An 11071-nucleotide genomic window follows, 5' to 3' on the forward strand; every position below is an offset into this window, starting at 1 on the left:
TGTTGTGCATGAGAATTCCCAACACTATTTAATTAGCGGACGAGGAGCGAGGAATAGTAAAGCGTTAAGAGATTAACCTTTATTGTTCGACATCATCTAAGTTACGTGATGTTTCAATCCCAATCCTGGGAGATCTGAGATAAGCAATTAATTAGTCGTGAATCTACAACTATTAGATCAGCATTAGAACTATAAGGAGTAGCAAGTTTTGCTATCAAGGAAATTCAGATTAAGATAAGGAATTCGGATGGAGATAAGAAGAGAGCGATACCGAGATTCTAGAGGTCTTCCACAAGATTCATCTAGATCTCAACGAGACCGAGATCAACGTAGCGATATCGAGATTCTAGGGATCTTCCGCAGAGATACATCTAGATTTCGTCTAACTCGAGACTCTAGGGATCTTCCGCAGAGATACATCTAGGTCTCAACGATATAGAGATTAGTTATTGCGATACGGAGGTTCTAGAGGTCCCTCCATGGGAAGCATCTAAGCCTCACCTAGACAAACGAGCGTTAGATATCTGACGGAAAGAGGCGAGTCTCTAACTGAAGGATCTAAAGGGAAGCGTCCGAGACGTTACACCTTCTTGATCGCCAACCGTGGCACCCAAGAAGCTCATACATGAATAAAGAACAGAGAGTCCGGCACCTTTCTTTCTCTTTGGATGAGTACTGCTGGTCTAAGAGGGACCTTTCCCCCCCATGGGCATGACAGTTATGTTTAGATTAGATTAGATTGGGTTTATATTATGTTTAGATAAGGGTTAGTTTATACTATGTTTATACTCTGTTTATGTTATGTTTATGTTTAGATATAGTATACTAACCTAATACTAACTCCATCTTAACTAATACTAACTCAATACCAATCTAATACCAACTCCATCTTAACTAATACTTAACTAATACACATTCGACTATTTATTGAATGTAGACAATGATGGATGCGATGATGACGTCATAATCAAATTTTAATAATCCGACTACTACTGGGTTAAATTTTGATCTGATTCGAATTCTCGCCTAATCCAATCATAACTCAATACTAATGCGTTGGGACAATGAATAAATGAGTTGGTATAAGGATGGAGTAGTGCTGGTCTATAACATTACATTAAGTTAATATTAACTTGAGTTTAGATTAGGTTTATATTAGGTTTATATTAGGTTTAGATATAGTTAAATGTACTAGCCTCATATCAACCTAACTCAATCAAACTCAACTCAATACAAGTATAATTTTGAAATAACAAGTTGATTTTTATCTATCCCCTTACTTTACTTTACTCAAACTCAACTAACCCAATACTTCACCAATAACAACATCACCAATACCAATATCACCAACCAATCCTAACTCAAACCAACACCATCAACCAATCCTAACCCAAACCAAATACTCAACCAAATCCTAAAGCAATATCAACTTATTTGAAGTTCTATTATTTTTTTAGTCCTATGAAGAGTATTCAAAACATTGGGGAAGCGATTAGCAAAGGTTTATTACTACAAAAGGAAAAAGAGTCTGAGAATAATTGGAATAAGATAGATATTGTTTTAAGTCGAATTTCTGAAGTTGAAAAAGAAAGAGAAGCTTTAGATGCTTTAAGTTTAGGTAAATTAGTCTGTATGGGGATTCAAAGTAATCGTAGTAAATTAAGTGGCACTGGTTGCCGATGTTTAGCCCGCTTATCAGAACTTTTGAAAAATCAAATGAAAGATCTGTTAGTTTTTGTTATTCCAGCCTTAATCTTATCTCTAGGTAAGACAAATAAGGTTATTTCTAGTCGGGCTTTAAGTACTTTAGAGATAGTTAGTAGTCATTGTAATTTAAAGATAGTCAGTCGATACTTAAGATCTTCTATGAACAGTCCTAGTAAGATTGTAAGACTAGGAGTAGTAGAAGCAAGTTTAAGAGGACTAAGACACGAAGTAGTAGGAGAGTACTTAGAAGTACTAGAGATAGCAGCTGGAGATGCAGCAGTAGAGGTAAGAGAAAAGGCCAGAGCAGGTATCAGAGATCTAGTTGATTTTGATCGCAAGTTATTTGTTGATATGATTAAGCGTTTACCCGAAAAGATAGCCAAATTCATTCCCGTCAAAGATGTTGTTGTTAATTTAAGTGGAGATAAGATTGGTAGTGGTTTAGTTGTTAATTTAAGTGGAGATAAGATAAGTAATAGTTTAGATAAGATAAGTAATAACTTAAGTAGTAGTTTAGATAAGGAAGTGGGAGATAAGCCAGTGGCTAGTGTTATTAGTTCTGTAGTGACTCCTCAACGGGAGGCTTACATTAAGATAAAGGATTCTGGTAGTGGAGTGGTTGTACGAGGTCCAATTAGGGCTTTTGCTATGCCAAGTAGACCAGTGCCTGAACCTAAACCGACTCTTAAACCTGGCTACTCAATTGAACGAGTAGGTATTCGCTTGGAAGAACACCAGCGGGAGATAGAAGAAGTCTTACGGAAAAGTACGCCACGTAAGACTCCTTTAAGTAAGAAGAGATTGCGAGAAGGGGCTGAAACTCCATCTTGTATAACTAAGAAGGAGAAAGAGTCTGGAGTAGATCAGAATGAGAATGATTTAGCTAATTTATCTTTAGATATTATGAACTTATCTATTTCACAGATAGAAGATACTGATCAGATTGTGCAGGTGAAAGAGGTTAATGATAGTATTTTTAGTGGTGATGAAGTAGGTCGAGTTAATAAGTTTGTTCTTTCTTGTGAAGTAGCTGCTAAAGAGTCACAGACTGGTGAAGATATGAATGAATACTCTATTTTGGCTTCAGAAGTAGCAATTAATCGAGCGACTACTCGTAAGGAGAAGTAATTAGGATATAAGATTAGGATGGTGTTTTTAGGGTAGTCTTTAGAGCCTTGGGGCCGGTTTGGCTGGTGGAGGCGGTAAGTTCAATAAACTGGTTCAAATAATATCTACTGTTTAATGTGTTTGTCTACTGTGTTTGTCTAATGTGGAATGTGGAATGTCTACTGGGTTTGTTTAATGTCTACTGTGAAGATCTACTGGGTATATCTAATGTCTAGTGGCTAATATCTAAAGGGTATATCTAATATCTAATGGCTTTGTCTAATATCTATATCTAATGTTTATAATCTATATATCTATATATCTATATCTATGTTTTTGGGTTGGTTTGGGTTGGGTTGGTGAGTGAATGAGTAACTGAATGAGTAACTGAGTAAGTGAGTAGTTGTGATAATAAAGTGGGTTAGAGTAAGTAAATCCAAGTTGTTTATTAGTTCTGGGTTGGTGAGTGTGTGGTTGGTGGTTAGTGAAGTTAGTACTCGGTGCTTGGCTCGGGCTCATAGGGTTTGATTTCGGTTCGGGATTCCTTGACGATGGTTTTGAACTCGGAGCCGTCGCGGATACCGGCTCTTCTTTTGGTGACTGTGACATGGACTTGGTCTATTTCTTGTGGAGTTAGTAGGTTGGCCATTTCTTGGGTAACTTCATCTTTGATGTAGTAGTAGATCATTTCGTAGAGGTTAGCATGGGATGGATGCTGCGAAGATTGGGTTGGGTTGGGTTCTTCAATTTGTGATGAGTTTAGTATGTCTACGTTGTCAGAATAATCAGAGCTAGTATGTAGGCTAGAAAAAGAGTCCTCGGGGTGTTCAGGTGAGAGAGATGGGTGAGATTGGCCACGAAAGGATGCTGACTTATTGGGAAAGGTTGGATCTTGCTTGATTATATCCACTGTTGGTGGTACTTCTCCATTAGATACTATTTCTTCATTAGGCCCCATTTCTTCATTAGATCCTATCTCTTCATTAGACCCCAACTCTTCATTAGATAGTACTTCTTCTATGGCTAAGTCGGTGTTAGGTGGGTTGGAGATAGTATCTGGTGCTGGAGTTGCGTTGGTTTTTAAGAGAAGGATTTCTTCGGTTAGATACTGGATTTGTTGTTGGAGATCGTAGATAATCTCGTCTTTGGACTTTTCTAGTTGTCTTTCTATGCCTTTGATGCGTTTGAGACGTTTGGCAAACTTTAAGGTTAGTTGGTCGGCCATATCAATGACTGTGCAAATACAAACAATCGTGCCGCTAGTTAGAGTGTTTTGTAAAATACGGGTGAGTTTGGACTCGCGGTAAGAGACATGTTGAGTTGAATCATTAAGTTGGTCGATGACTTTACCAAGAGTTAGTAGACTCTTATTAATCATGAGACCTTCTTTCCTTCTTTGTTCGCAGAGACTGATCTTTTCGTTACCGGCCAGATCAACTAGATTAACACAAAGTCCGGCTGAAGTTATTTCAATAACCGTATGACTACGACTACTTTCGCGATTGTACTCAGTTTGGGAGGTCTTTCTTTTCTGTTCGATTTGCTGGATCAGTCGGTTTATTTCTGGCTCGCTTTTGATTACAGTTAGATTATCGCTAAGCACACGAGTTCGTGAACTTTCCTGAATAATGCGAACGGGCTCTCCAGTTATTAAATCAGTGACAATTTCATTATATATCTCAATACACCGAACCGAGACAATTTTGTACATAGATACTAGATCACTCAGTAGTAATTGGGCCAGACCAGGATCCCCAGAATTTCCAAACATAGTGTAAGTTTTACCACTACCAGTCCGACCATAAGTAAAGATTGTTGAAAATTCAAGTCGGGCAATATAAGGCTTCACTAACTCCAAATATATCTCTCGATTTGTTTCCAAGGAAAAGACTCTATCTATACCTTCACACTCCGACTTTTTCCCAACTATCGGTTGTGCTCGTGCTCTAACCGCTACTGTTATTCTGCTGTTGGGCTGCATGTTTCCAGTTGCAACTGCAGGTTTATATCCATATTTCATTCGTCCAGACTCAAACATTCTTCTCCAAACACCAACCACTTCACAACTCCCAACTGTATTAGCACCTCACCTCACCTCAACTCCACCCCACATAACCCCACTCCACTCAACACCACCTCACCACATACTACAATCAAAATCAAAACAACCCACCACTATCCCACCACTATCACAACTTAAACCAACTTAAACCAACTAAACTAAACTAAACCAATTCAACTCAAACTCTCCCAAACCAAAACTAAACCTTCCAGACCTTCAACCCTATCCAAACCCAATACTAACCCCAGCAATAGACAATCTAAACCAACGCCACCACTAATAAACTTTCTTGTTTTTATGTTTTACCATGAGATCGAATTATACTATGATAAAAGAGTCCAGAAGTACTTCACCTACTGAAGAAACAGACGTATACATCCATTCAATGGTTCGAGATGCTCTCCAGGGCAAATTGATAGAGACTGCCGGCAAGGCAACTACCCTATACGAAGCGCTTAATCTGGCCGCTGAAAGTTATGGTGAGCTAAACTTCCTGGGATACATCACCGGAGAAGAGACCATTGAGTACTTGACCTACCAGGAAGTCCGTGAGTATGCTGAAGAGATGGCCGCCTTTTTAGTCCAACATATTACTACCTCTTCTAATCCAGTTATTGGTATCTGTGCTGAAAACCGTCCAGAATGGGTTATTGCTGAACATGCCACATACTTCTTTGATGGCATTAATTGTCCGATCTATGCTTCTTTTGGCTGGAGTGCTACTAAACATATCTTATCTGAGACCGAAATGCAAATAGTCTTTGTTTCTAAGAAAAACCTCGATAAGATTGCTGCGGGTATAGAGAAAGAAGTAGATACTCAAATTGTCCTGCCTGAAATGTTTATTCTTATGGACTCTGATATCTCTAAAACTACCGAAGAAATTATCAAAAGTCACAACATCAGAATAGAGTATTTCTGGGATATTTTAGCCAAATGCCAAGAAGTCCAACCAGCGGCCCAAAAAACAACCAGTGATAAGCCTCCTACTAAGCCAAAAACCAAACCCGTTAGAGGTCAAACTAAGCCAGATACTACTGCTCAGAATCAAGCCCGGCGCAAGCAATTTAAAAAGCCTACTCCAGATAGTTTAGCTACAATTTGTTATACCAGTGGAACGACTGGTGCCCCTAAAGGTGCTATGTTAACCCATCGGAACTTCATTTCAGTAGCCGGATCTTTCCTTTTGTTATCTCAAAACAATGTTTTGTTTGATATTGAGGAGGGTAATCGCTATCTATCCTTTTTACCTTTAGCCCATGTTTTTGAACGGATTGTAGAAACTTCTTTACTACTGAGTCGCTGTTCTATTGTTTATTACCGTGGGATTCCTAAAGAACTCCAGAAAGACTTTGCTCTGGTTAAGCCCCATTACTTTGTGGGAGTACCACGAGTGTTTAATTCAGTTAAAGCAGCTATTGAAGCACGTGCCCAAGAGAAAGGGCGAGTTGCTAATGCTATCTTTAATGCGTCTCTTAAGGTATGTAGGTACTTTAAGAACCGATACGTACGTGAGATATTTGGTCTATCTGTTTTTAGAGCTATTCGTCAGACTTTTGGCGGTTCAATTACTTGTATGCTATCGGGATCAGCCCCTCTTTCCATTGAAACGGCTGAGTTCTTTGAAGCAGTTTTCAATTGTAAGTTGTTTGAAGGGTATGGCCAAACAGAAACTGCAGCTGGGAATATTACCACTACCGTAAGTACTAAAGAGAAAGGTGTCCTGGGTATTCCTTTTCTGTGTAATCGAGTTAAGCTGATCTCTCGGCCTGAGTCTAATGCTCTAGCGACTAATAATCAAGGCGAGATCTTAATGCAAGGTCCTTCCGTCTTTATTGGGTACTACAAACAACCGGGTTTAACTAATGAGGTTTTCCTATCTTCAGATAGTAAGGATTCTTTTAACCATGATGGCACAAAATGGGTCAAAACAGGTGATATTGGTGAAATCACAGCCGAAGGTAATTTACGTATTATTGGGCGGTCTAAAGAGATATTTAAACTGTCCCAAGGCGAGTACATTGTGCCTGAGAAGATAGAGAACCGAATTATGGACCGCAAGATTTACGGCTTAGAAGACATCACTATTACTGGGGATAGTTCTAAAGACTTTGTGGTTGCTATTTGTGTTATCAAAGAGTCGAGTAAGGTCAACTCGGATAATGTGCAGCAAAGTATTATAAGTGAGGGTGAAAAGCTTGTGCTAGGTGGTGAGCTCATCAAAATAGAGGTTCCTAAGAAGTTTGTCTTTACAACGACTCCTTTTACCATTGAGGATGGACTTTTGACTCCATCGGGTAAGAAGATTAGGAAGAAGATCACGACTGAGTTCCACCAGGAGATTTTGAAAGCGTACGGCAGTGCCTAGATCGAGTTTTGGTCTAGGTTGTTATTTTGATTTGTTTTGGTTTATCAGTGGATTGGTGCCCTTCATTTATCTGATTTGAATAAATACTACCAACTTAGGCCTTGATAGCAATATAGTACTAAAACAAGTCGATAATCTATTGGGTTTGAATAAACATTCTTGGTTTAGATTTACTTCACGGTATTGGTTCAGATTTACTTCACGGTATTGGTTTAGATTTACTTCACGGTAGTATTTGATTAGTATTACGTTGAGTTGGGTTGAGTTGGGTTGGGTGGGGTGGTGTTGAGTTGGTTTGAGTTGAGTTGAGTTGGGAATGGTGGGTGAGTAATTGGAGATGATTATAATGTTGGTTTAGTTGTATCTAATCCGGTTTAAATAAGGAAACAGTTGGTTGATTTATTTGGTTTCGGCTTAGATAACGTAGACCTTTTCGGAGGTATTATAGGAGGTCTCTTTCCTAAGATCGACAGAAAGAGCGCATGCACTTTGATTTCTTAGATAGAAATAAACAAATCCATCTCCTTCTACTTTACTTCTGTACCAGCTACTATCGGTGATGGTTCTTGTGGTGTTGTCTTTAGCAACGGCAAAGTTAGCTAGGGGTATGCCGATCAGTTGGTTGAAGTCTATCGTCTTTTGTTCGTAGCGGCAGATTGGACATCTATTTCTGGGGCTAAGCTTGTCCACACAGGTATGACAGACCGGGTGGCCGCAACTGAAATGGCAAAGGGCGACGAAGTTGTTCTCGTGATCGAATTTATCAAATGGACTAGTGCCATCCACTTCACTCTGGGGTTGATAAAACTCTCGACCACAAACTGGGCAATTGATGGCGGTGCCGTGCAAATCAAGATACCTAGTGATACCAAGACGGGTTGCTGCGGAGATATGTTGGTTAGATACGATGTTGTCAAGTAGTTTGGTGTTTATAACGAGCCGAGAAATCATTGTGTATGGGAGGACGATAAAGTTGGTCGAAGAATGGTGGGACATGCACAGTAAACTAGTACGGTATGGCCTTATTGTTAAAAAGTCCAGTCGGTTCTTGGCAACAATGCTTTCTAGTTGAATAGAGCGGAGTAAATTCAAGTCATTAACTAAATAGTCTCGCGCAATTATAGTCTTGCGCTCATTTTCTGAGATATCAATATTACCCAGCCGAAAAGCGATTAAGTTTTTAAAGTAACAGGCTGCCCATCGGACAGTCGTTACTATATCCGCTTCAACTACCGGCTTTCTATCCCTAAAGAGTAGCGTTAATGTCTTAACGAATTGTACTTGGTCGGATGATTGTATTGGGCTATTAGGTTGGTGATGGGCGAGCTCAGTCTCTATAGTGGATAACTTGACTGTATAAAGGGTAAGCGTTGTGTTGGTTATGGGGTTGCCCTTGTAATACTCGACCATGAGTCTTCGATAATAATTAAACGGCATAGATACAAGTTGAACGTTGTAGTCTAAAAGCTTGCGGATGGCTTTATCATAAAGAGAAAGATCAATGGTATCGGCATGCAGTGCTAGTTTGTGTAGATTAAGTGATTTAAGTAAGTTGGGTGTCTGGCTTGCTTCTTTGATACGTTTAAACAGCGAGAAGCCACTGCTTTGACTTTGGTCTCTGTCTGACACTATCTCAACCAGTCCAGCGAGATTGTTTATAGTGAGGAGTTGGAGTTGGGCGGCACTTGAAAGAGAGGCAACCTCGGCAATGGCCAGATTCCTGAAGTGTTGGTTCAAAATATATATGTTTGTGGGCGTATCAAAGATATACCTTCCTAACATCCAATAAAGAATCCGCTCATCAACGTTGGATAAGATTAATATTGCAGGACCTTGGATATGGTATTTGGGCATCTTAGCGGCTTCTTGTCGTAAAGTGCTCCCATCAAAATTGGTTGTTGTTTGGCTATCACTGCGCACATTTATGATCTTAAGTCCTTCGACATTAATGTTTCGAAATAACAATAGAAGTTCTAGGCACCTGTCTACCTGGTCTGGATTTGGAATTTTACTCCCAATAATCTTGATGGCTATGTAGCATATATTCTGGCAGAAGAAGGTATATTTCTTCTTGTATGTCTCGATTTCGTTATTTAGCTGAGGATTATAGAGTTGAATTATAAGCGGGTTTTGAATCTTCCACCCACCTTTATATATTTCTTGGCCTATACAAGCAACATCGCCCGTCTTAATAGCCTCCGGCAGTGCATTCAATGCTCCGATTTTGACAAACAGGTGCATGGTGTCATATAAATCGGATCGCTTGGGGTTATAACAGAACTGAACCCTATGAACTGAAAGGCCCATAGCCGCATAGGCCGATTTGGTGTATAGATTGATGTAGTAACTCTGTTCCTTGCAAGGCTCCCTAATCCCGAGCTTGGAAATAATCCGATGCGCAAAGATACAAGCTGGGGGTTTTGTTGTTATTTGAGAGGCGGCAGTTATTTCCTGGGCTGATTCGGTGTCGAACTCCAAACATACGAACGTAGCAATGTGAATTGGGACTGGATTGTGCTTGCACAGGTATTGAAAAACGGCCCAGCTTGTCTCCAGCTTTATAGTATGATGCCATTCCCTGGCATGCTCAAGGCCAGATATTGTTATCTTATTATCTTGACGGTAACTCGTGATAGTGATCTTGCCACATCGAAACATGCTGTGCTTGATAAAGTGGAAATCAATGTTACACTCCTCTCTATAAATCTGAACACTAATAGCGTAGTCTTTTTCAAATACTAAATGGTTAAGGAGACGTATGTTACATAGGTCATCATCGTTCAGTATAACTGTCGAAATTGGCCGCCATAGAATAGCTCCAAAGTTGATCATATTCCAAAAACTGCCATCTATTTCTGTTGCGATGTTTAGCTGGCACTTTGTGATATAGTTAACATGCTGAGCTGTGTTTTCGACTTCGGCCAGAATGGCAAACTGATTAGTTGTGTGGACATACATTTCACTTATTCCCTCAATCTTTACCGCAATCTCCAGCACAACGCAATCAAACATATTGATGACTCGGCTCAGAATCTGTATCTTTATCACATGTAAGTCTGTACCATGCCATTGCGCACAAACCTGGACAGTGATAACTCTAATAAAGGCAATCTCTCTCAACAGATATAAGGTTTCCTCGGCCTGCTCAATACTTGTGTAGTTTATCATCTTAAACATGAGTGATCCTTTTGAACAATCTATGCTGTATTTGGGGACGTTTGTTTTTGGATTAAAACGGTCTGGCCCTGAATTTAAGTCAGCCGGCTGTTCAATTGGCCGGGTCGGACGATAAGGTATAACCTCAATGTTTTCAGATACATCGGAAAACTCAAACCCAAGCCCATTCAAGGTCTTGGTTATCTCGGTTGAACTTGGGAAAGCTATTTGAGCTGCTGTATTTGACACGTCTGGTAAGTTTAACCCGGATTCACTACTTGATGCACTAACACCACTCCAAAATATCAGTAAAACATACACCCCATGGATAAACAACTGACGCTTTACTACAGAAATAACAACCATCCTGCTAAGATAAGACATAATCCTAAAAACCAATGCAAATTTATCTAGATAGCGATTGATGTTCTTAGAAACAATAGCACTAGCTTTATCTACCGGTTTTCGTGAAAGCCTTCCCATAAAAGAAACAACCCAGCAATAGCCTCGCCTACATTATTCATCTTATTTCTCTAGACTGGACCACTCTTATCTGGCTAATAACATGTGCGTAAGTATTATCTCTTCCCAAGCACGATTGGCACATCTAATGTTTTCGCGCACTCCTTCAGCAACGCCTTGTGTTACTTGTCTTCTCATTCGCACTCAAC

General features: G+C 39.7%; 4 protein-coding genes across 4 annotated transcripts; 2 read left to right on the forward strand and 2 right to left on the reverse strand.

The window, feature by feature from the left end:
* Positions 1–1461: 1461 nt before the first annotated feature.
* On the forward strand, positions 1462–2835 carry NEHOM01_1668 (uncharacterized protein; the record flags this gene model as incomplete). The annotated part of the gene is made up of 1 exon (XM_051490546.1): positions 1462–2835. One exon carries the CDS (start codon positions 1462–1464, stop codon positions 2833–2835), a length of 1374 nt encoding a protein of 457 aa, XP_051346506.1.
* Positions 2836–3304: 469 nt separating this feature from the next.
* Positions 3305–4852, reverse strand: NEHOM01_1669 (centromeric protein E; the record flags this gene model as incomplete). The annotated part of the gene is made up of 1 exon (XM_051490547.1): positions 3305–4852. One exon carries the CDS (start codon positions 4850–4852, stop codon positions 3305–3307), a length of 1548 nt encoding a protein of 515 aa, XP_051346507.1.
* Positions 4853–5183: 331 nt separating this feature from the next.
* On the forward strand, positions 5184–7244 carry NEHOM01_1670 (long-chain acyl-CoA synthetase; the record flags this gene model as incomplete). Its single annotated transcript, XM_051490548.1, has 1 exon — positions 5184–7244. The coding sequence occupies one exon, from the start codon at positions 5184–5186 to the stop codon at positions 7242–7244; it is 2061 nt and encodes a 686-aa protein (XP_051346508.1).
* Positions 7245–7658: 414 nt separating this feature from the next.
* Positions 7659–10784, reverse strand: NEHOM01_1671 (uncharacterized protein; the record flags this gene model as incomplete). The annotated part of the gene is made up of 1 exon (XM_051490549.1): positions 7659–10784. The coding sequence occupies one exon, from the start codon at positions 10782–10784 to the stop codon at positions 7659–7661; it is 3126 nt and encodes a 1041-aa protein (XP_051346509.1).
* Between the last annotated feature and the right edge of the window lie 287 nt (positions 10785–11071).

Source organism: Nematocida homosporus (assembly GCF_024244095.1).
Source record: "Nematocida homosporus strain JUm1504 chromosome Unknown 4521, whole genome shotgun sequence".
Lineage (NCBI taxonomy): Eukaryota > Fungi > Microsporidia > Nematocida > Nematocida homosporus.